Source organism: Xiphias gladius, chromosome 1 (assembly GCF_016859285.1).
Source record: "Xiphias gladius isolate SHS-SW01 ecotype Sanya breed wild chromosome 1, ASM1685928v1, whole genome shotgun sequence".
Taxonomy (NCBI): domain Eukaryota; kingdom Metazoa; phylum Chordata; class Actinopteri; order Istiophoriformes; family Xiphiidae; genus Xiphias; species Xiphias gladius.
In genome coordinates this window covers 23,318,834-23,344,861 of record NC_053400.1, presented here as the reverse complement: position 1 = coordinate 23,344,861, position 26,028 = coordinate 23,318,834, and the positions used below count along the sequence as shown (strand labels likewise).

Genomic DNA, 26,028 nt, shown 5'->3' with positions numbered 1-26,028 from the left:
CTTATAAAATCAGTAAGTTTATGATTGTACCATTCAAAATCATCACAAAAAGAAATTTCATTTTGAATAATTTAAATAATTTTTTCTTTCTTTCGTTCCCTCTTTCTTTCCATCTGTTTTTCTTTCTTTGTCTGTTTTCTTTCTTTCGTTCTTTCTTTCTTCGTGATCTATGTACATATACAACAGACTGTCGCAAACTATATTTTATATTGAGGATATTTCAAGTAATTTTTTTAAAATATATTTTTCTTTTTTTTTTTTTTTTTGCCAAATACTTTTATTGAACAAACTCAGTTACATTGAACATGGTGTCTGTTGCTATTGACGTGCTATAAAAATAATAACCGAAATGCAGTGATACAGTTCCTGAGAGAAAATAAATAAAGAAAATAAAATTTAAAAAAAAGTAATGATTATACATTGCAATACATGGATACATAGATAAACGAATCCCTCCACACACAGTCCAGACCCCAAGTGGAATAAAACTTGTGAGCAGAAAACTTCATCAGGTCTTAAAGCCAGAGGGGTGGCTCAGGAGGGGCTAGTCATTTCCAGTTTAATAAAATTCTTCTTCTTGCCAATAATGATCCAAGTGCTGTAATATTCTTTAATTTAATGTTCAGTGAAAGACAGTTAAAAAGAAAAAATAGCTGGCCATATGCTTGGCCTCCAGCTTCTGCCTGTGGCTTTTGGTAGATGTTCAAAACTGGGTAAGGGCAGGTCCAGAACATGAGTCAAGTCTGAAATAGGGAGGTTGGTCACATGTTGGAGGGATAAAAGACTTCTCTTTAGTTTTGTTCGGAGACATTGAAGCCAGTGTGCAATGCAAACCTATTATGTATGAAATATGTAATAAATTGTATGGGTGTCACTGGCAAGTCCTCGAAAATAGCAACCAGCTTTAATTTATTAATTAAGAAAAAAGCTGACATTTTGTTGTGGAAGCAGTATTTAAATTAACATTATGAAGAGTACATCTAACATCAATTTTCATGGAACCAGTTGGTGTTGACGAATATTTTCAATAACCAGAAATTTGAGAAGTGTGTACATATTTAAACTAGTTTGTGGAATTGAATCTTTACCAGCACTGGTCTTTCCACCTCTGAAGCTCACCCACACTTCCTTTAAACCTTCTAATTTTAGACGCAGGGGTTATCATTGGGGAAACCAAGTGCTCAAATGAGAATGTGAAAGAGCAGGAATGGAAGACAACTCTGCGCTTTGTTCCCTGTTGCTCATGGTGTTTATTTATTAGTTGTTTAATATCGTTGTGGGATAAAACAGCAGCTGCTTTTGGTCTGAAACAGATGATGGTAATGATATGAAAATAAGCTATTTGTCTTCCAAAGAATGAAAAAAAAAAAAAAACTCCCTCTGTGTCACGTCTGAAAATTTCCTTGTGGTGCCACATGTGTCACACTTTGAGGACACACAGACCACGACAGGATGATTGTATAGAGAGCTGGAAATGTTATCAGATCATATCAGCTGTATGTCTGTCGGGCCTCTCATGCATATCCCACATATGACAGGAAAACAGAGTGAAGTCGGGTTGCCCACGTGGAAACAGTGAAACAGAGCTCTGCACCGAAGAAACAAAGAGAAAAAGAAAGTCTCTTTTTTTTCCCTCTTTTGACTAGACGTAAATACCGCACAGAGTCATTTTGCTGTAATGAACAAACTTTTACATTGATGCTCATTTCTAGTTTCGTTTGTAGCAGCTCAGAAAAAAAAAAACGAAAGTAGGTGAGGTTATGAGTGAAGGTAAAGATAGTGATAAGTACCGTCTTGACAAATTTTATATTATGTTCAAAAGAAATTTTGGATCTGCTTTCCCCTCAACACATAATGTCAGTTCCTTTTTGAAGTGTCAGACAAATATATTTTCACATGATTTGAGGTTGTTTCATCGCAACCTTTTTTTTTTTTTAAATGAAAAGGGAAACTTATAAAGTGACTTCCTTCCTAAATTTGTAATCTATAAGAGGAGGAGACAAAGGCAGAGAGCAAGACAGAAGAAGTGCAGATCTTGTTTGAACCCTGCTCAGCCGACATATTACACGTTGTGAATTTCCAGTAAGGGGGGGTGTCCCTTCCGCGGCTCAGCTTCTTCCCCCACCTCCTCATGTACTTTCAAACATTTCCCTTTAACTACTACATCACTGATCTCTCTTTTCTAATATGTCTTTTCTTGAACACTCTCACAGGAATGTGATGTGAATGAAAGGTCCACTGAGTGAGATGTCAGAACAAGGTTTGCTCAATGCCAAAGTGCACGGCCAGTGAGATCTGCTGAGCGCTACTCTCGGGGGGGGGGGGTAGGTAGTGAGAATGGACGGGGAGGCACCTTCTCTTCTCAGAAACAGAGCAGTATGACTTGGTTCCCGTGTTACTACAAGCCAGCATCTGAGATGAGGATTGTATGTAGGATCGCTGTCATTTAGTAGAAAATGGTCTCTCAAAATCCCCGCAGAGGACACACCCATAACTGACAAACAGAAATCCAATTCATTTCTCAACCCTGCACAATCATAATGTCCAGTCTTTGCACAGGTGGCTGACAAGAAATGGATGCTTATTTTAATCAAGAGGACCAATCATAATGACCTTGGTGATCCTCAGACAAATCTCGCGACAACTATTGAATGGATTGCCATTAAATTTGGAGCACACAAATTCAAGTTCACCTCAGGATGAATTGCAATCAAGTGGTGATCCGTTAACTTTTTTCATCCAGCATCATCAACAAGTCAGAACTTTCATTTGTCAATATTTTGGTTTAGGGCCGAATGCCTGTTAGCACGCTGATCTTATGTAGTTCAAATCTGTGCCTGATTATGGCCTCAAAGAGCTGCTAGCATGCCTATAGACTCATACCGCATATCCCAAATCCATATTATACACTAATTTTAAGATGTTTTTTAGTATAGGGTGTGTTTGCACTGGAAAGGGTGTAGAATTATACTCAAACCAGACACAGTGCAGATTAAATATGATCCATTTTTAAGTGATCTATTCTCCCGCAGCGAAATACACAAAGGAAATGGATGAGCTGCTCACAGCTGGGAGAAAAGTAAATTGTGGGTGGTGATGAAACACCTCCAGGAAGATCTTGGAGAACAAAAAAAAAAAAATTTGTTTTAAATCTTGAAGGGAATTTGTTTTTATTTGTATTGTGTAATTTCCTATTAGTTTAAATTGGTTAAATATGTTGATTTTTTTTTTTCTGTTTACTACTAACTACTAAAACAGTATAGTACATACTATGGAATTAGTACCGTAGTATGGATTTGGGACACAGCTTCAGTCTTACTTGTAAAGGGAAAGTGAGGAATCACCAACTGTGAGTGTGTTTTCTCATTTTTTCATCCACTGTCTTTATTGAGGCAGTAAAAAAAATTTGTGAGGAAGGGAAAACGCTGCCGAAAAGCTTAGGAAAGTTTGATACGGAGGCACTTTGGTTTCCACGGGCAGAGCTCAAACTATATTACAGTAGGCGTTTATATCAAAGTTGGTATTTGTTATCATATTTCTTGAATGTGTTACTATAATGGTGGCCTCTGTGGCTCATCCGTTTTGCTTAAAATATCTCCAGCTTTATTAAATCTCTCTGTATATCACTTTAAAAATGCCTTCACGAGACTGAAGAGGGGTAGATTCAGCTTTTACACATGTTGCTGAAATGCAGCCATGCATTGTAACTATTTCCCTGTCTTTTGATGTGTGACACATTTGAAAATATGATTCAATTTAAATTCATGATGTCAAACTACCGTCATCTTTTGTGTAAACCTCTTTTGCTGTCATCACCATTGGCATAACCGTGAATAACTTGTTTAAAATAAAGAAAATGGTATATTTTGGCTTCTGTAGGTGGCATTTACATAAAAGATAAACGGCAACTTAATTCAAATTTGTTGCGTGATTTTCTGTTTTCTTTTTAATAGTCATTCAGTTAGAAGGGGATTTTGTATGACTCATACAAGTGTATAAAAGTCATGTAAAGCCAAATTTTGGTTTACTGCTGAATGGGAGACAGAGACAAATACAGAGGGTGGAGAGAAGAGAAAAGAGAGAGAGGCACTGAGCAGAGACGGAGAGAAATGCCAGTTGCTTGAAGAGGAAGTGCTGTCGATATGGAGACAGGTCAGTACCTACCTAACTACCATTATAACACAGAGACTTATTTCCTGATAACATCTCAACTTAGATTAATATATTGACTCTAAACCCGAGCCAACATATTGCGCACCTGGTACATCCTGTTATTGCCTGTAACGTCTCTGTCGGTATCTTTTATCTCTAAAAGAGATGAAAGATCTCGAACTTTACTGATGGTACCAGCTGCCCCACACCTGGAATTTTTCAGTCTTTTAAAACTCATCTGGGAAGCTGATTTACCTCAAGAGTCAGCACTGTTAAACTCTTCAATCCCACTGACCCATCAGAAGGTCACACACGTGGTTCAAACCCACAGAAATGTATTTCAGATCCCTGATGCTACCAGACTTCTCAGGCTGGAATTACAGAAAATCCTGTATAAAAAGAGCAGCCATAAAAAAAAGGCCTAAATGATGTCTTATCGAAGATGAAACCTAAATTGTTAATGGGAAAATATAAGGACAGTGAGAGAATTGGGGTTCAACTGGTTTCAATGGGTATACAGTGTAGGATTTTTTTTGTCTTCTAAATAATGGGGCAGTTGTGTCTGCAAACTAAGAGCATAGATAGAAATGACAGTTCTGATCAATCGTGAACTGCCAACACAGTCTTTTCCCCTAAAAACATCCTAACAACGCCCAGTTATGGGCTTATGTAGTGAGCACTCGCGAATAAAACTCCTCAGTTCAAATGTACAAATGATATCGAAAAGCCAAACAGTTATCAGTGTGTCTGTCCCCCCCTGCAGGACATCATCATCATCAGTCTGAGAAATGGCACTGAGGTAAGCATGGGAGTGATGAAACAGCCGGCAAGTCTAGTCCCAGGTTGAGGTTAATGCTAATCGTGATAGGGGTTGTTCATTAGCAGACACCTAACATGTTAGCATTAGCTTCACTTTGGGAGATCTCACAAAAACAAAAAAAACAAAAAAGAAACCCACTAACTGGAGACTGCTGCGACCACTGGTACCAGTATAGAGAAGGAGGACTCATGCAACTGAGGAATATGATGCAGACCAAAAGTGAAACTGTAATGGACCAACTGTTCCGACTACTACTTTGTTCTCCATGAAGCTGTCTAGATGCTGCCATCGAGGCACACTGATAAGAGAACCTTTAAAGCTTTTAACACTTTAACTCTTATTCTTATGTAAAAAAAAATGTCAGTTATTTTCACTGATTAGACTTTTCCCTGACTTCTTCATGTTTCAACTGAGTATATGCAATTAGATGGTCTCAGAAACTTTCCAGCAGAGGTCCAGAAACCCGAGAGGAGGTCCGATCATCCAAAATCAACAGAGAGGTGGTTGTGTCGCACAAAATAAGCAAACCATCGTCTGGGTAGGCAAGGGCTTTAACATAGTAGATGCCTCTTATAATCACTCATATTGGCACCCCCGAATTTTAAGTACAGAATTTAGAATATCCTCAGTAATAAATGCAAATTATCCAATGTTGTAAAATCTAAATATTTTAATAATATGTCCAAGGTTACTGAACAAACGGAAAAAAAAAAACCAAACTTGCATAATAGTGAAATAATAAAAACACAAAATGTACCCCAGACCCAGTTATTAGTATCGTTCACCAACATTTGGCGGCAGGACCTGTGGCAACAACGGCAGCCTCTAAACGTTTCTTGTAGCCATCTAGAAGCTTCTTGCACCTGTCTTCTGGTAGTTTCTGCCACTCTTCCATGTGCTCTTGTTTTGGCCATTGTGAAAAAGAATCTGGAGAAAATCAGCCCCTTTTTATACAGTAAAACCATCATTCATTGGGGACTTCGGGTCATGTAAACACTGAAAATTATTATGAGTTTTTTTATTTTGTTTGAGGAACTAATGTAAATTCAACAAAAAGGTGCCAATAATTGTGTCTCATGTACATTTTATGTTTTAATTATTTGACTGTTATGCAAGTTTTATTTTTTATTTTATTTTGTTCACTATCTTTGGACATTTTATTAAAAAATTTCTGGTTATACAAAATTGGTTCGTTTCCATTTATTTCTGAAGATATTCTGAATTATATGCCTGAAATTTAAGGGTGCCAATAAATTTTGACCTGGTTTATATGATATCACTTACACCATAGTATAAAGGAACATTTTAGTATTCTACATGAATACTGGGAATGCTATGTTTTGACACTGAAAAGCAGCCAGCATGGTGAGACACTGTGACCATTTGGACATAAAAACAGAGAGAGTCCAAACCATGTGCCTCCAAAGTCAGTGGTTATATTGCAGAAAAAGTGAAAAGTTAAACGCTGATGTTTTAACATCGGTCATATATTGAGTTGAAGGGGATCTTCATTGCAGTGTTTAGTCATGGTGAAGCAGATTTGTGTCATTTTTCTGTTGTTAATAAAGCAGTCCCCCCAGAGATGACTGTATCTGAAATTGCAGCAAATAGAGACAAAGAAGGAAAAGGGGATGAAAAAGAAAAATCTAAATCAGTTCCACATCTGACAAACCAAAAGCTTAATCGTTACACCAAGGAACTTACACGGATTTGTTTTGTGATTAAATTCATTTTGTTGTATTTGTGTTGCATGCCTTTTGTTGGTTAGTTGTTTCAGACAACAGGTGAATTCATACTACCCAAACATTATCTGAATTCGTGTTAGGCTTGGAATCTGCCTCGTAAATGGATGTTGGCGGCTGAATGCATGACACGAAAAGAAAAATCAATCCTAAACATTTGAGGTTTGCATATCTGGAGTTCGTTTTAGTCAGACTTGCATAATTTTTGTGTTTACATGAGAAAACATCTCTGCATCTTCTTTCTCTGTGTACTCCGTGTCAACGAAAATCGAGTTGTAAATGAATTATAAATACTAAAGATGCTGCCAACACTTTGAACTCCTGCAGCTCAGCCTGTTCCCGACAGAAAGGCAGACATTTTCTGTGCTTTTCAGCCATCATTTGTGGTGCTTCAGTCTCGTGACAGAGGCCCTGTGTAATCTTCTAAACCAATGTCATTAGTTCAGATTCCTTGGAAAATGAGGGGGATTACAGCCACGGCTCCTTAAATGCAGAATATACGAGATTTTAAAGAAAATCCCAACTCATCCATCCCAACAATGATTTCAAATCTATTGGTCCGTATTTAGATAAAATCCATTAAAAAAATAAAAAAAAGATGCAAAATGATAGGATCAATGATTAGTTCACAGGGTTGGATAATATATATTAAACCCGAGTGCCTTTGGGAAAAGTAGTAAGAAAAAAAAAGTTATAACTGCTTTGGGGGTTTTTTTTTTAAAATAATTGATTTTTAAAAATACATTGGGGCCATAAAAGCAACCTCTACGATTTCAACCAAAGAAATAAGGGGATTTATTGCTCTTGTTCATTGAAAAAAAAATAAAAATAAAATAAAAAATCCCACTTAACGTGAGGAAATGTACACGAGAGAGGGAAAAAAAATGCGCCCACCCTACGCATGAGCCTGTAAATGGGCGGACCGGTCAGTCAGCTGATGACTAAATACTCCACACAATCTCTGTCCTCCGTACATGCATTTCGTCACACGAATGGTTTTCTAGCCAATTACGGACAATGTGGAGAATTTCCTACAACTGCAGGGGGAAGACTCGCAACTTGGTGGGCTCTCACTCAGGGATGGGTCGTCTGCGCGCACCTGGGGCCACCGGAGACATGCGGAGGCAGCAGCTTTTAGCCCGCTTCCACTCTGTTTCATGATAGCGAGCCGTCGTGTACCTGCCCGGGGATGGGGAGAAGCACATGGAGCTGCGGCGCCTTGATCCTGCTGGCCATCGTTTGCTGGTGTCGCGCCGCCACTCTGGAGTCCATCCACTGGAGTGGCTCCAATGCAAAGTAGGTGGATGAATCAGCTTCACGCTGGACGGGTGCAAGTTTCTGCGTCTGCTTTGTGCAGTGTAGTGTGACCTAACTGATGGATTGAGAGTTAAACAGGGGAGAGGCGACCCTTTCACTGCAGATCACGGGCTACAGTTTGGATATTTCATTTCAAATCAGTAGTCGATTAATCGTTCGGAACAAAACAGAAAATTACAGTTAATGACAATTTTGACAAGGGATTAATTGTTTAAGTAATTTATGAAGCAAAAATGCCAAACATTATCCAGCTCCAACCTCTCCGGTGTCTGGATCTGCTGCTTTTTCTCTGTTCTGTATCATTTCAAATAATTGAACTTGCTTTTCTCAATCAATGGATCCATTCTTTAATCTATAAAATGTGAGAATTCCAAGGTGTTGTCTTCACTTTGCTTGATTTGTCCAATCTACAGTGCAAAACCCAAAGATCTTCAGCTTACTATCACATAAGACAAAGGACACCACTGAAACTAGAGAGTTTTGGTTTGAAACATGACTCAAACAGTTACTCAATTATCAGAATAGTAGCAGATTCATTTTCTGATCGACTAAATTGACTGAATAACTACTCTCCAGCTTTAAAAGTGAAGATGTTTGCGTTTTGCCTGTTCCATAGACAAAAATAGCAGTCTGAAAACATCGGCTTGGGCATTTTTTAAACTTGTGATGGGCATTTCTCACTATTTTCTGATTTCTAAATCTTAATTCGCTGGAGAAAGCCAGGCGGTTTTAGAGCATTCAAAGCTACATATGTTGCTATGTGCTGCTGTTGGTAAGACGTTTTTCGTTTGGGATTCATCGTAAAATTTAAAAAATGTTGCCACTTTGTGGTTTATTAATCGAAGCCGAGAATTAAATAATGATGTTTTAGTCTGCATTGTATAACAGGTCATTTGCAATTGGATTTATTTTCTATTTTTTTCCCCCCTGTCACCCTCTCACGCACAGATTTACTCCAGGTCAGGGTCTCGTCCTGTACCCTCAGATAGGGGACAAGATGGACATTGTGTGTCCCCGGGTAGATGCTTCACCGGGGGGAAAGGAGGAGTTCTACAGAGTGTACCTGGTCTCTCGAAGTCAGATAGAGCGCTGCGCCATCGACAAGACGGATACACCCCTGCTGAACTGTGACAAGCCTAACCGGGATGTCAAGTTCACCTTCAAGTTTCAGGAATTCAGCCCCAACCTGTGGGGTTTGGAGTTCCTCAAGGGGAGGGACTATTACATCACTTGTGAGTTATTCCAGATAATCATTAATCTAGATGTCACCCTTGTATGTCTCAGAGCAAATGAACATTTGCATCATCTTAAAATCAGTAGAAGAGAGGCACAGGCTACTGGTTGCTACAGGTGGAGCAGTATTTGAAACCATGCTAGCAACTGTTTCTTTTTCTTTTTTTTTTTCTCCTGGGAGAAGAGGAAGCCATCATCCTTGGCTCCCTCCCAATTTGTCAGTTTGCGTGAGAATCAAAAAACGTGGCCTCGTTATTGGACCGCTGTCGGTTAAACCAGCATCTTAGTGGCAAGTGATGCATGAGATAGAGAGCAAGTCTGACCATGTAGCCTCATCCGCCTCGCCACGCTCTGACAGCACACATCGCTCTGGCAGGCCAGTGTGACTCCAAGGGCTTACATGCCCCAAATCACACAAGGCTTTTACAGCATCAGGCAGATTTGATGGGAGCTTTCATGGCAACATAGCTTGTAGCCTATGAGATGTTGTTATCTGACCTAAATGCTGCTAACAAGTCTATGTGTGTGTGTGTGTGTGTGTGTGTGTGCGCGTGCGTGTGTGTGTGTGTGTGTGTGTGTGTGTGTGTGTGTGTGTGTGTGCGTGTGGGGGGTGACAGGGGTGAACGAGAGTTCTCGGTGTGTGTTTATGTGTCTTTGAATGTTTTTTAGTTGTTGCTACTCTGTTATCTCTTAAAAAGGCTGGATTCTAAGTTGTTTTTTTATTTATTCGTTTTGTCCACCACCCATGTTGCATCCATTCAGTTGGCAGTTTATTCGGAACACCTAGCTAGAACTAATGCAGTCTAATACAACAGTCCTGCAATAAATCCTCCATTCATGAAGTTTATCATTTTCAGTTTTTGCTGAGACTGTTTTAGAGTTGTTGATTCAACTGTACGGTCATTTTGGAGGATGTAGCTTGTGGTGCCGAACTGACTGCCTCCATTCTTTTGTCCACTCCGTTTACATCAATGAGGGCAGACTAAATAGCAGAAACACCTCTCTGTATAATGTAAAACAGTTCGTATCCCGAGACCTGTAGTCTGTGGTGCTGTTGAACTATATAACTTTAACCAGTTTAATCAGAAACTGAACATTTGAACTTTCATGAAGGCAGGATTTGTCGCTGGACTGCTGTAGTAGACTGCATTAGTTGTAGCTAGGTGTTTGCTAGTAAACTGTCAACTGAGTGTAATCACCAAATATTCTGATAATCGCTCAATCATGTCAGTTATTCAGGAAAGAAAAAAAAGCAAAATTCTCTGGCTCAAACTTCTTAAATGAGAGGATTTTATGAGCATATTCTTTGTCTTATGTAATAGTAAACGAAATATCTTTGGGTTTAGGACTGTTGGACAGACGAAATAAGCAATAGGAAGATGTCACATTGGGCTGTGGGAACTTGTGTTGGGCCTTTTTAGCTGTTTTCTGACATTTCACAGAATGAAAAAAAAACAAATCATTATTATTTGGTGCAGCCTTAGCTGCATCTTCTTATTTTACGTGTGTGATTATCAATATACTGTATGTAACATTATAGCTTGTGCTATGTGTGTCTGCATATTCTTGCACTGCAAGTGATGCAACATTCGGCAACTGAAAAAGTCTGCAATTAAATCGTAATGGAACTATGCATTGCTGGATAATCTTGTATTATGATTATTACATGAAATACAAACTTAAACAATAATTAGACGCTTGCCTCCTCCCTCTGTACACCAGCCACCTCTACCGGGGCTCTGCAAGGTCTGGATAACACTGATGGAGGGGTGTGTAGAACCAAATCCATGAAGCTTGTGCTGAGAGTTGGCCAAAGTAAGTAATTTGTGTTTGTATGCGTGTGCCAGCATGTGTATGAAGCTGGCTGTGTGAATGAAAGCGAGACACACAGAGACACAGCTGTGTGACAAACAGGGCTAAAGGAACAGTAGCAGCGATTGTTTGATTCTGGTTATTATACGTGTAACACAATAATATCACTTCCTCTCTGGAATTACTGAGTGGTCAGATAATCTCTAGGAGATTTTCTGCTATTTTCTCGATCGTCTGTTCGGTCTCTTGAAGAGAGACTGCCGTCATGAATTATCTCAAATCCCCAATTCAAACCACTGGCAGCTTAAGGCCATCAGCATTATCTTGCATGCAATCATTCGGATTGGTTGTTTCAGTCTTTTTTTTTTTTTTTTTACGTATTAACATCAGAACAATCAATGGTACTTTTTAAAAAAAAATCATTTTGTGCTCTTATCACGTACATTCAAATGTAATAAAGCAGCTATATACATATTCATGTATAAGGTTATCCTTCATTAGTTTACTTGTTTATATGTGTTATGTATTTTGGTGCGCTACTGAGCTCCACACGATCAGAGAAATCGACAGATGCCGTGTTTCTGTGTATGTTGCTAAAACTTTCAAAGCTAAATCTGTGAAAGCCCCAACATGGAGTTTTTTGACCTCAGAAATGTGAAGTATTATTCATATGAATTATTCAAGAATTTGAGTTAGAGATGAAAAAGCAGCATCTTGTGTGTTTCTCAACTGATCATAACTGGAAATATAGGGCTGTCTTCCTGCTGTGTTTACAAACGCTGCTGGTGTAAACAGCAACGGAAAACATTAATAACTCAGATTTAGTTGTAATCTCATGTTAATGTCTACGTATATTAAAACTCCTGTCAGTCAATTCAGGAGTCATTGCAGTTTCTGGTCATGTGTTAAGATTTTCGGTAATGCCACGACCCCTCTGTTTAGTTTTGGATTTACTTGTTGTGCCTTGAGAACTGAAAATCTAATAAACGTGTGCTTATTTTGTACTTTCACAGTAAATTTAAATTAACATCAGTGGGGAATGAATGCCAAAGCAGTGAAACAGAACTTAAACTTAAGCTTGCTGGCTGGCAAACAGTGGAACATACTTCCTCATAAAGCAATAAATGAAATGAAATGAATGCCTAAATCTCTGCAGTACATTTCTTGGTTGTATTTGGTATAATAGATTATACTAATCTGTGTTGTCAAGTGTGATTCGTGAAGTGTTGTTCTTGCCTCTTCTTTGCCAGCCTCCATATTTTTCTTCAAACTGCCGTCTTGCCCTACTTAAGGAGGCCCTCCACCAGCTGAGAGACTTCAAAAACAGTGGTGGAAGAAATATTCAGATCCTTTATTTAAGTAAAAGTACCAGTAGAACAATGTAAAAATACTCCATTGCAAGTAAAATTACTGCATGAGGTAACTAACAATCACATATGACAGTATGTGATTAATGCCGATGCATCAATATGTGAGCAGCAATTTACCGCTGTAGCCGCTCACGGTGTTGATAGTTTTAACTACTTTACACAGTTAGCCAGCTTAGTCCAGTGGTTCCCAACCGAGGGGTTGGGACCCTCTAAAGGGTCACAAGATAAATCTGAGGAGTTATGAGATGATTGATGGGGCAGGGAAGAAGGAAAAAATTCTGTCATTTGAAGTAATTTCCTTGACAAAACTCCTCCAGAGTCACAGAAGACACAATACAACTGTAAAATGGTGGGACAACCATTTCATTTGATTTCCTACAGTTCCCAAAATTCCTTTTGGAAAAACCCGAAGGAAAAAACGTTACTTGGCTGCACTGAGTTATGTTTATATTATACACACGAGAGTGGGAACCTTAGTGATAGTTTTTCCAGTCAAGAAAAACTGAGCCTCGGTTGTGACTCAAGACACAACTTTCTGTGGTCTAATTAGGTTAGAAAATGGTTTCCCCACTTCTCCTGTGATGTTAAATAATCACTCCAAAAAGAAAGAAGCTGCTCTTGCTTTGATCCTGAGGGACTGATAGCAAACACTAATAATTCATCAAACATCAATATATTTTCGTTGAGAACCTTCTGTCGTGGCAAAACCCCACCTACACAGGAATGACACTATCAAGTGGAAATGAGTAGATGTTGCGGTATAGTCCTAGCAGCCATATGTTGTGATTCTCTTATGTCAGCTGCTCGACTGTCCTGCTTTTATATTTCAGGCCCTTCAGATCCACCTACAACCTTCCAGGAGTCCCCCACCAGATTCCCACCCACACGACCGAGGTCCAAGAGCAAGGACACCTCTGCGAAAGAGGATGACGTAAAAAGCAAAACTGGTACGGGGACAAATCAAAAAAATATTGCCTGAAGAATATGTACAGGTGTATCTCTGGTGTATCTTACGAACTTACAATCTTTACACTTAAAAGACCATTATTATATTTTTGCATGAAAAAACAAAACAAAACCAATGTGTCAGTTTGTCTCTCAGTACCTTCTGACTTCCCTACCTTGTGTCTGGTACTCAGCCGCGAGACCACTAGTTCCTAGTGAGCATGTAAATGTTTACAAACAGGTCACAAAAACATAATTTTTAAAAAAAGACTCAATATTTTCCCTTAAAAAAATGGGGCTCTGTACTTTTTATCAGTCGTTACTCTAACAGGAATTAATATTGCATTAGTTAAGGACTACTTAACCAGCCATGAATTTGGTGCTTGAATTAGTATTTACAGCAGCGGTACGGTGTGTGTGGGATCAACTCAAAATAAACTGCAGTTCAGGAATAATAAATTAAAAAATCTTTAAAAGTATGTTTTGGAAAATGGCTGTCAGTGATTTAAAGTCTATGTTATTTGTGGTAAACAAGCACAAACATGCAAAAACACTATATAAGCCTTATAAGCCTTTAAAGAGGGATGTATCTGAATTTTAGCTTGCAAATGTTACTGTTATGCTCCAAAAAGTGAAATATTTTGACCTTCCTGTTACATCTAAGGCGTCCTATGAATCTACAAACAGAAACATGTTGAAATGATTGAAAAATTGTATCCATGCTGATATACCAGGGATCAGGAAACACTGTCTTTACTTTACTTATTTACAAACCTACAGTGATCGTGACTCATTGGCCCACTCACTGCCAGAGGGGGGCACCGGGCTGTTTACCAGTGTGACACGAAAGATTAGAGCCCATTTCCCAGTGTCCAGCTTTGACAGAGGTTTTTCATGCTAACACGTACTGATCGGCCCTGTACCAGAGCATAAACCGAGTGAAACAATTTTTAAATCTCTGTGCCACGCACCCGGATTTCCTCTTTCATCTCAGTTTCTCGTACTTATCTTTCCCGCCTCTCCTCTGTTTCTCATGACAGAGGCGGGCTCGGAAACAGGGCAAACAAACCCCAGCGGCAGCGGCGGCTCTGCGCCAGGACTGTTCATGTGGGTTTTCTCTGGCTGTGCGATCCTCCTTCTGGTCATCATAATTCTGCTGGTCCTGCTGTGGAGGCACCGTCACCGCCACTGTGTCCCAGAGAGCCAGCAGTCTGCCTCCGTTTCCCTCAACACTTTGGCTGTGCCGAAGCGGGACAGCATTAGCAGCGACAACAACGGCTCCGACCGCAGTGATGTTGTCTTTCCTCTGAGAGCCTCTGACAGCATGGTCTGCCGTCACTATGAGCGTGTGAGCAGTGACTACGGGCCCCCTGTGTACATAGTTCAGGAGATAACGCCCCAGAGTCCCACCAACATCTACTACAAAGTCTAATGTTTGCTGCTCTAAGTCCAGTCTTTTGCTAATATGTTGAGAATCATAAATGTCAGCCATTGTGGACACGCTCAGGCTACAGTCTATTACACAATGCTCCCGTGGCTACAGTTTTAAAGTTTGTAGCATATGTCTCGGAGCTGTGTTGCATTGACCATGGACAGGAAAATGTCAGTCTTATACTTGTTCAGGTCACACTGCACCAGGTGCAGAAAAAGCTCTTGAACCACTTTGTTTTCTTAGTGAAGAGACAATCAGAGAGAAAATTGATGCGTCATAACGTATCATTCACTAGTTGTGTTCAGTTTGTTTTGTGAGATATGTCTGGAAGTGTGCAGCAAATGCCGGTTTGTTTTCGTTTTTATTTTACAAAGAAATCAGCTGTTCCTCTCTGCCGCTGAGTGTGGCAGCTTCACATGTACAGTAAATGTGTATTTTATTTAGTTTACTGATAAACTGGGGGGGAAAAAAAGATTGATATTGCACTCTAACACACTAAATTTGTGAGCACTTAAATATAGATTTTTCATAACTGAAGTGTGTAAACTTTGTTTGAAATGCTGTTCAGTGAACTGAAAAACATGATTTTGTGGCTTTTATTAAAGTAAAACAATTCCAAGGGATTCAATGCTCAATCATTCTGATCAACGCAGCTTCTGTTATTTGTTTTAATTTTGTGTCATTTTTTGAACATTTTTAATATACTGTACTATAGCCAGAGCTCCAGACTACAGAAATCTTCCTTTGAAATGTAACTACTCAAAACAGAAATGGTTTTGTTACTTGTTAAAAGTTTCAAACATTGGACAACCTGTCAGTAGTCTCATCTCCAGTGTCTGTGTTCTCTCTCCGGCCATGGCTATTGTTAAGACCCTCATGGTCGTATTCAGCAATTATAGCCACTGTATTGCATTTAAAGGTATTCAGGACATTTCTGCTGCAGTTGTCGTGGAACTAGTCTAAAACCAAAACCATTTCCTGTATGATTTTTGGAGGTTGAAGGCATAAAACTTGGCACTGCCCAAGAGAGCGTGGTTTCCTCATTACACGTCTAATGGGGCTCCTGGGATAGTGACAGTCATTTTGTAGTTAACAGCACCATGATGATTTTTTCACCCTGTCTTATAAGGTTGAACGGACAAAAAAAATGACGTCCTGGAAAACACAGTTTTATATTGTTTTTTTGGAAAAAGTGCAACTGGAATACTTTGTAACCTTTCTCCAAATAAGACACTTTACTCTCATAATTTGTAATCTTGCACATATCAGGACACAAGACACAAAAAGGAGCCTTTTTTTTCTTAAAACTTTCCCCCAACTTCTCACTCTAGTGCAGTGTCATCTTTGCAGCAATCTACCTTTAGAAGCTATCAAATTATCTGCAAAGGTAAAGAAAATATATTCCAGCACATAAACATTCAGCATTTAATTGTCTCACAGCCGCTCCTGTGGCTCTGTGCACAGCATCCATGGGTGAACATGTTTCATGCTTCTTCAGCCACATCATGCAGCACGTTTTCAACCTGTCAGCTTCCATGAGCTTTCTCTCCACCAGGGACATGGTTGCCTCTCAATACAAGAAGCCAGACTAGATGATCTTCAGGACACGTGCTCTGTGCGTCAAACAAGGAAACTACTCAGCTAAAATTAAACAGGTTCTTTACAGAAAATATTAGTCAACTGATGTTTTAAAAATTAATTGATTTCTTCTGAGAAAATTTGCAGTTGGTCTTTTTTTTTCCCAAGTGAAGTAGGTTATATTCTCCACAGTGAACCACTTTTCTTTTTGGCCTCTAGCCTGATACGGAAACTTTAATAAAGGGCTGCAGATGACAGGCGTGAACGGCCTCATTCTTATCCCGCAGCAAAACGTAAATCGACAAGAGATGTATTTAAAATATCTGAGGGAGAGTTAATAGAAAATGTGCAAAAGGTAATTTCATTACTCCTTCCTATACTTGACTTATGTAATAGACTTGACGTGTCTTGGACAATCCAAACCACTCTTACTGTTTTCAGCGGGGAAGCATACTATCCTGACTATACATTGAACTATACAACAACACTGCACTTGATTCACTGAAATTCAGTTTTTGAGCACTTTCAACTTCCTGTACATGACTCTAGTGTCCAGCTACATTGTGAGAAAAACAATTTAACACAAATTTGCGTCTGACTCTGAAGCCCTGCAGAGTGTGTTCGTTGGCTGTGTGCATGCGCGTGTGTCTTCCCACCCCCTCGCTTGAAGTGATCCCTGCTCTTGTGAGATGTTTTTGTCCTATGTGAAGCTTCGCTGCTGAATGGGCTGTGGTCGGGCGAGGTGAGTTCAGTTGACCTCTGGGTCACACGGAGACAATGGCGGCCGGGCCTCTATAGGAAGAACAAAACAGAGACCCCCAGGCTCATGGCCCCTGTCGTGGGAGGGGCTTGGATATGGTAGGCCATTTTAGAGAAAAGGGGCAGAAGTGCTGCTGCATCAGAGGCGATGTTTTGGATCTCAGGTACAGGCTTTAATATCAAAAGTACTACCAGCATGTTGTTTTAAGTTGCACGTTTTACCTAGGAAGTCTTTTCTTTCCTCAGTTTTACAGTGCAGGAATAACAATATGATTTTTTTATAGTTCATATGTATGACGGCTTTTCCTTTATCTTTATCCCAAACAAGATAAACTATGACATCAACAGTGTCCTAAAATGCTTTTGCAACTGATACCTTCTCGGATAAATCTGTAACAATGATTTGTGCAGAGAGCATAGAGCATGAACGGGGGGGGGGGTCTAATAAGGAGAGGCATAAGCTTTTATCTGACCCCATGGGACAATGTGAAGTCTACAACCTCCCTGTGTCCACCCACCCCCAACCTCACTTCCATATGCAGAGGAACTAGCTCCACCACTGGCTTTGTGTGGGGGGTTGGGGGTCATGACTGAGCGCTCCCACTCCCACAGTGTGCCCTGAGAAGTGGAGAAGCACAGATATTCCGGTTTTAGGGTACAAAGTTTCTCTAGTTGAGGGCCAGTCGGAAGAGTGTCAACTAAAGCTCAGATCACACACACAGCAGCAGTAAAAGAGGGCAAAAAAAAAAATCTTGCGTCTCACCGCGTTTACAGAAACATCAGTGTGCATCACATAGGGGCTTTGGAGTAAACAAGTGGAAATGTTAGACCTATTGACTGGCTGCTTTGCATGAGGTCTTTCACCTATTCTCTGAATCTCAGTGGGTTGCCTAGAGATTACTTCTTTTTTTTAAAACACAACTCCAGTGATAGGGAAGTTGAGGTTAGTGTTTGTTCTTACAGTTGGAAAACCATGGTGTTATTACAGTACAGTATCTAGTTTGCTAGTTCCCTCTGCTGGCCAGCTACTATACTGTATCACACTCACATGTTTGTGACAATTCACAGGGTTAGAAGTACTTCAGCGGATGATAAAAGGTAAACACTCTTACTGCATGTCACCAAACCTCCATTATACTCCTAACTACCCACTGGCTCAATTTAATGTGGCAAAGCTGGAAACGAATTTGGAAGGTTGAACAGACCATCTCTTGTTTCTTTGCTATTTTGCTCGAATGCAAATGTATTGGGTGTTTTTGAAAAACACTTCTTTTATCCTTTATTTAACTGTATTTACATATCTGTGTTGTGAACAAAAAGATCATTGGAAGGATTCTTTTTTATTTGTTCTTAAAGCTACAGCGGAAGCTCATACTAGTAGCTTTCAGTGTTGGAAGAAGTACTCAAAATCTATCTATCGAACGTTTTTTTTTTTTTAAACCTACAAAACTTAATTTTAAAGGTAAAGTAAGAGTAGTTACTCTCCACCAGTGGTGGCTTTATGAAATTGCTTACTGAAAATGGTGCAGAAATAAAGGTGAGCTAGGTATGCCGTTTCAACCATAAAATGTATTAAACTCAAGTTAAAAGAAAGTGACCAAAATCATGTCAACTGGAAAAACGATCAAACCATCATAAAAATATTTCAAAACACAAAACACTGAAGTTTGGGAGCTTGTAGTCTAAACAGTCCACAAAACTTTCACCGTGCACTAATCATTGTGATCTCACTAAATGCAGAAAATTAAATTTGGCAGAGTGCAGCATCTGAAGCACGTGTTGGAAGCTCACATTGATCTAAGCTGCGTATCTCACTCTATGAATGATTGAATCTACTGACATTTTACTTTTAACTAGATGCAGAAAAATTGTGTGGAGTGTTGAGTTTGGGCCCTACAGCCTGTCCAAGAGCCCCGCATTTGTTGCAGTACTCGACAGCTCTTCTGTTGTGGTTTTTTTTTTTTTGGCTTATGCCTTTGCTCATAAAGTCTCCACAACATCCAGACGTTTTATTTTAAACCTGGGAAGAAAGCAACTCCAGGGCATGAGCACAATTGTTTATTTCAGAGAGGAACTCAAATCACAAAACACAGTCATGATCCTTAACATTTTCTTAATCCTAAACAAGTTTTAATTACTATGATTTTTCACACGGCACAAAACAAATATCCATAGTTTTATACCATTTGAGCTACTGGAGCATTTTGCCTCGAACTATTCTGAAGGGAAAATGCTAAAATATTACTAACGGACTAATGTTAAAAAAATGACTTTACTACCTTAAAACAATTATTTAAATTAGATCTAAAAACTTCTTCATTTGTTTCACTTATCGTGTCCTTATTTATTATCAGATTTATATTTTGGTTACAAATGCTGTTTTCAGTCAGTTGTTGCAGCTTGTTTTTGTAAAACTTTATTAACAGTTTCTTCTTTTTTTAAGTGTTACTGAAAAACTAACAGTTAAATTCCAACCCCACACTCATCGTTGGATCCCTAAAAATCATTTAAGAATAAAATGAACTTTTTCAAAAGCTAAATTTACAGAATCAACTGTAATCTGACATCACTGTTAACCTATTATGATTCAATTACCTGAATAAAGTTTCATTGAACATTTAAGCCCTTTCAAAGACTTATGAGAAGATAATATTTAATTATCTCTGGACAAAAGATACTTTTGGTAGACCTTTAGTCTACTGTTCACAGCCCACTGATTCTGGGTTTATGATAGGTGCTTCATGAGTAAACTATTTTGTTATATTATTATTATTATTTCTGCAGTTTTATACATATATATATATATTTGGTTATATTAGTTTTTATCTTGCACACAGTTCTTCATTTATTCTTGAGCAAACTCAAAGCACACAAATGAGTAAAAAGTTGGCCTTTATTAGTTTACAAAACTCTGTAAAACTTGTTTTATTTCGGTATTAGGGTATTAAAAAAACATCATTTTTCTCTTTTGTCTCTCCGTATGGAGGCCGACAAAAATGAAACACGACAATATATATGTGAGCTACAGGTCGATACATTATTTTACATCATTTTTATACGTGATTTTAAAGTGTTGTTGAGCAGCAACAGGTTAATTTGTTTTTGTGGTTAAACGAGCATACGAATGTGGACACTATAGAGAGTAGTTATTTAATTATTTTTGATTTACATAAAAACGGGCTCACTGGTTACTTATGGTTATTTGCCTTTTCGGGACACTGCAAAACCTACACGGCCATAAAACCGTATGACTAAGCAGGCTGGTCTCCGGCACGCATGCATGTAATTTTTTTTTTTTTTTTTTTTTTTTTTTTTTTATTAAAAGAAAACAGCAGTGGTCCGTGTGTCTCCCTCTCCTTCCTTGGGAGAGGGTGGTTGGAGCTGTGTGTCGGAAGTACCGTAGTTTATCTATGCTAATGTGGAGAGTTGGGGGTTGTAGCTAGATATTTACGTTCAGTGGGAGCCGCCCTTCATTCACCCACATGGTTACCAACTGGTCGCCTTCGCGCCACTTTCCTAACCCCGCAATCATTTTTAACCAGCGTTCCTGGGCAGTAAATTCACCCACGATCGGCTCGGATTTCACTTTGTGTCTCGTTTTTGTCCGTCGGTAGAAAAGTTTTCGGGATAGTTACGTATTTATTCTCCTCTTTTTGTCGGCGAGAGACAGCACGGCAGCCCAAGCAAGTGAGCGAAGATGGTGGATTTCGGCTGGTGAGTGTCTGCCGAGCGCATGTTTATCGGCAAGGAAGTCGGGTTTCGGGTTATTTTTTAATCTCTGTTTTGGTGAATGAAATCCACAGCCGCGTGTTTTACGCTTGTTTTTACGCCTCTCGATATCACGCTATTGGGGGATATCCAAACAGTAAGACATAAATGAGCTGTTGGCGATGAAAACAGTGTAACGTGAGGCGCATGGCAGCCCCCTCAGCTCCACCATTGAGGGAATGAGGGAGATTTGAAAAGCTTGTCCGGAGCTTTCTCCGCTGCGCTTTAGTGACTTGTTTAAAAAAAATACGGCTTCTTTGCAACACCCCCCGACTTTAAATCACCACTCTAGTGCGATATTTGAAAAGTAAGTTAGTAAATCGGGTTATTTCTCCGCTCAGACTCGAGTGCAGTGGTGTGTGAGTTAAAGTGCCCCCCAGAACAAAGCAGCAGCACATGGGGCAGTGTTAGGCCGCGCGTTTTAGCTTAGCTAGCCTAGCCTAGCCGCATAAACTTGACATAGTGGTTTTTGCGGGGCAAGCAAAAACACAATATTATAAATGCGGATAATTCAGTGAGATTAAGCTAATAGTAGGTAAATGCGGCCAATCCAGCGGGACAGATGCACCGTCGGTGTATTTTCAAACGTTTGCTCGTTTGTTGTTGGCTAGCGGCTAATCAGTGTCGTCAAACTCAACTCCAGTTTCATTAGCCGGTGAACCAGACACAAAAATGAGCCAGCTGTTTCACTGATAACACCCTGGCTGCACCTGCGCCCCCTCCCTCGGTAGTTAGGGTAATCTGGAATAACGTTAACAAGGTTTGCCATGTTTTCACCAGGGCTAACACCAGCTCAAGCAGCGCAGCGCACGGCTGCTGTGTGCTGCTAGCCTCTGCTCCTGCGTGGACGGTAGCCTTGTTTTCTAGAAGCCCCTAAACCGCAGGCCACGGCGTTTCCCTTTTAAATGGACAAAACGCAGGCAGAAATTTCAGTGTGCAACTCTACGTTTGCGTTTAGCGTGGTCGGTTTAACGTCATTTATGCTAAGGTTGGCGCACTTCGAGGCGCCATGTTAAAGACGGTGGGGGAGGGGTGAACAACACCGTGCCCCGCGCAGGCGCTCCCGTGTCGCAGGGACGCGGGCCGCAGGCTGCGCTGCTCATTCATGTTTTCGCTGACCTCGTGCTGCTATAATAATTCACAACATCTTGTACCACAGCAACAATGTGGTGCAGTTATCGATTAAGCAGTGCACAGTTCTGATGGGGGGGGGAATGCAGATTCCACGTTTTTAGATAACAATTAATTGGTTGCATGTGCGCACACATCACCTGCGCATGTAACTTGTTGCAGTGCCAAAAAGTCATATTTATTGTCTTTAACAAGCTGTCCCGTGTGTCGCTTCTGTATTTTCAGATCCACTTCGATGTGCAGGACCTCAAACATGGAGCAGTGTGTGACCATCTATCCCGTGGTGCTGGAGGGCAGTGATGCTGTAATCAGTCTGTGTATTGTCAAAGTGCTTACAGTGCAGGTAGTACTATGTAATACCTACTGCAGTGGAGGCACTTACAGCAATACCCTGACACTGATGTGCAAATTCTTTGCTGTTACATGTCATTTGAAGTACTGTCTTTGTGCTAAGGTGCATCTAGTGCAGATAGTGAAATAGACTAGCACCTACTGCCCTAAGTGCTCCTTCTGGCATAAGGGGCTGTGATATGCGCCACCAGACCATTTTTAATTCCTAATTTGGCTCAAATATCTCGCAGTTCTCTGCTAGTTTTGCATAGTTGCACTACAAGAATAGATGAGTTGTGCAAATCTATGCAAAACTGATGGTGGCCTGCTTGCTCTCCACCTGTTTAGATGCTTGGTTTTGGGGGTGTCACATCAAACGCAATCTGATTGCGTATTGCTGTAAAAAAAATAAAAAAATAAAAAAAAAACCCAGGACATTTGCCAGTGATCATCCACTGATCTCAGTTTCAGCAGTACTAAAGTGCTTATAGTGCAGGTAGTGTTTTCTCCTATCTACTGCAATGTAAGCACTTGAAGTACTTCTAACTAACTGCATCTTTCTGAAGATCGGATGTCTGTAGTCTTCCAAGACTCGCCTGTTAATCATCGCTCGGTCAGTTTTGCTGGTTTGCATTCAGCTTTAACTGATATTCGCTGTGCAAATCCATGCAAAACTGACTAGGCTGATGGAACTATGCTCTTTATCAAGATTGATTTTTCGCTGCATGGTGGGTATTTGCACATTCTTGGATGTGTGAAGATATCCCTTCCTGTGCAGGTGGGGATTAGTAGCAATGCTGTGTACTTGGAGGTATTGCACTTGTCCCGGCCTGTGTGGGAATGAGGAGATGGTGCTGATCAGGACACCGACTTGAATATTGATAAGAAAACTGCTGTGCTGAATTACATGTCCTATAATGTTTTATTGAGTTTGTATAAAATGTATGTGTTTTGAATTGGTTAATTGTAATGTTGCTTGTAATATATTAAATTTATTAAACCTTTTTTTCTCCCCCTGATTGCATTATGTAAACCTTAAAGTTAATGAGCTTAGAGTTCCAGTTGTTTAAATAAATTGTATATGTTTAACATGGTTTGGTCAACAACTCTCTTTAGAGGCAATAACTTAGTTATGCAGTTTGATTAAACAATATACCAATATATTACTAAATGGTGTCACGTTCAGGACTACATTAAATTAAATGAATCATCTTGCCCAACTTGGTTTACCTGCTGCATGTCCTAATCGCAGCAGTGGTGCCGTCTGCATTGATAGACATTTTAGATCACATCCCCGAGTGACAGTTTAATCACAGGAGTCCACATTCAAGAACATATTAATACTTGCTTGCCAAACATAACATGAAATGAGCTTAAGGCACTTTTACAGCACTTGAAATCTGTAGTTTGGTTGATGCAGTTTTTTTTTTTTTTCTGGTTAGAAAGTGTGGACCATACATGTTAAATAAGATTTATTAAGTTCAACCAAATTCTTACAAGTTTACTTAAATCTTGATGCAAAAACCATCTTGAAGTTGGTACGGACAGAACAGAAATGCGTTGTACATTATTTAAGACCAGCACATGAAAACAACCACGTTCCTAACTTTTTACTTTATAATTTGTTGAAAAATTAAATGCTACATCGATGTGGCCTCTTGTTTTTCAATTGACATACTAAGGATGGCAGCAGTTAAAAAAATAATGTAATTCAATAATTTAACTGCAGATTAAAAAGAAATAAAAATGAAAAAGTACTCAAGTTTTCAACTTGAGTACTATTAAGGTAGCCTGGTGACACTTAAAGATACTTTGGCTGAGTTGTGCATAAAAGACATTTAAAATTCCCAAATTGCTCATGTCTTTGTTTTATCTGCCCGGGAGTAATTCTCCTAAGACCCACGGTACAAACTCTTCAGATGATTTTAACATCTCCCTTCTTTGACGAATTATTTAGCCTACATGGTAAGCAACAGTCACTACCAAAAAAAAATCAATCAGTCTTAAACGGAGGTTGAAGGCCGTCCGCTAGATGGCGCTGTCTGGCTGCCGCTCAGCCTCAGACGAAAGCCGCGGATCTGCAGGTAACGTTACGGTACCGCCTCTGCTGTCGGTCCAACCAACTTGGACAACATGCCGCGTTCAGGCAAGTCGCACCGCCGCAGCAACTTTTACCTCCGTGTCCGGACCTAAGTGATCGTCTGAGGCGTTTCCTCGACAGATGCACCAACGCCACACATGGTCGACGCCGACTCCTGAAACCTGAAATGTGGACGGGACTCACCTGAGACCTGGACTACCGTAGGTTTAGAAGAAAGTCACCTCCGAAACGGGCTTCTTATTTGGGAGTACTGCCCGTCGTTCGGTTAAAATGGGCGCACTGTGGACGAGCTGCATTTTCCTCCTGGCATGTTGCTGTGGATCAGGGTCTGGAAACTCCAGCAGATGCGACGAAGTGCGCAAAGTTTTCCTACTCAGGGAAATTGGACCAAATCAGTTATTGCCTTTAAGTCCCAGATCAGGTAAATAAACCAGCCAGTAACACGAATCGTTATATCACTTTTCCTCTTCTTGTTCTTTTTTTTCTTTTCTTTAAAAAAAGAAAAACTTCTACATTTATATCAACACGTCCATCACTGACTGAAAGAAACGCGCATGGGAGGTTATTCGACACAATATTACCTTTCTATGGAGCTCATCAACTCCACTGTAGCGGTTAACCTCTCATTTTCTGTTTCCTTAAGTACTCGTTGTAGTTACAAAACGCACCTTTTTTAAAACACATTTTAGAGGCGTGTGTGCAGTTGTGGTAATAATATAAACAGTAGAACGGGGGAGCGTTGAGCTGTTTAAATTGCATCTTTTTTGTGTTATTTTAAGATCAAGATATTTAGATGAGATTCTGTATGTGTCCTAAATTTATATATTACTCAGAAGTCCATTTTCCCCTTTAGAGTCATATCTCATCTTTTGGACATCCACTCTAGTTTAAGTTCAGCCATATGTCAGGTTCGCGATACGTGTTGAAATGCCTAAGATATTCTACACTTCAGCCCATTTTCAGGCAACAGGAATATGTCTGGAGATAGATTTCCTATTGTTGTGTTAACTATACGGTCAACTCAAGTAATATCGCTTAGTGTCGCCGTATTACCAGCAGCGCACGGGCTGATAAAATATGTGCTGTTTCAGTCCCGTGAGACGAGGAAATAAAGCTGCTGAAAGTACTTGTTGGTCGTGATGAAAAAGAACCCCGAGCTCCTGCTCCTTTGGCTTTCGAAAGCAGATAAGTGGCTTGCTGGGATAAACAGGAATTATTTTGTATAAAGTTAGGTAAACTAGGCTTCACTTAACTTTCTGAACACCACCCATAATGTGATTCGACAGGATAGTTCTGTGCAAGATTTGGGTTTTTTTTTTTTTTTTTTTTGGAGGGGGGTATTATGGGTGTGGATATTTCACATGGGCTGCAATTAAATGGACAGCTTGCTGCTGCTACTACTACATGCTCTCTGAGCTCTTCTGGGAAAAGTAAATCTTAATGGCGTTGACTACCATCCCGCCACAAACTGCTCTCTATAAGCTTCATCACTCCTTTCCTCTGCTGCTGTGAGGAAACACATTCAAGTGACAGAAAGC

The 26,028-nt window shown here is 39.8% G+C and overlaps 2 protein-coding genes across 3 annotated transcripts in view; both read left to right on the top strand.

Moving 5' to 3' along the window:
* Nucleotides 1-7,793: 7,793 nt before the first annotated feature.
* LOC120792285 (ephrin-B2a-like) lies at nucleotides 7,794-15,328 on the top strand. The gene is made up of 5 exons (XM_040131370.1): nucleotides 7,794-8,010; nucleotides 8,980-9,263; nucleotides 10,987-11,079; nucleotides 13,277-13,393; nucleotides 14,432-15,328. Exons 1-5 carry the CDS (start codon nucleotides 7,904-7,906, stop codon nucleotides 14,821-14,823), a joined length of 993 nt encoding a protein of 330 aa, XP_039987304.1. The 5' UTR covers nucleotides 7,794-7,903; the 3' UTR covers nucleotides 14,824-15,328.
* Nucleotides 15,329-24,529: 9,201 nt separating this feature from the next.
* gpc5a (glypican 5a) overlaps nucleotides 24,530-26,028 on the top strand; it is a 121,378-nt gene continuing 119,879 nt past the window's right edge. For both annotated transcript variants that reach the window (XM_040142045.1, XM_040142812.1), the window contains exon 1: nucleotides 24,530-24,911. In XM_040142045.1, coding sequence (XP_039997979.1) covers nucleotides 24,761-24,911 — 151 coding nt within the window. In that variant the 5' untranslated portion in view covers nucleotides 24,530-24,760. The remainder of the gene's footprint in view (nucleotides 24,912-26,028) is intronic.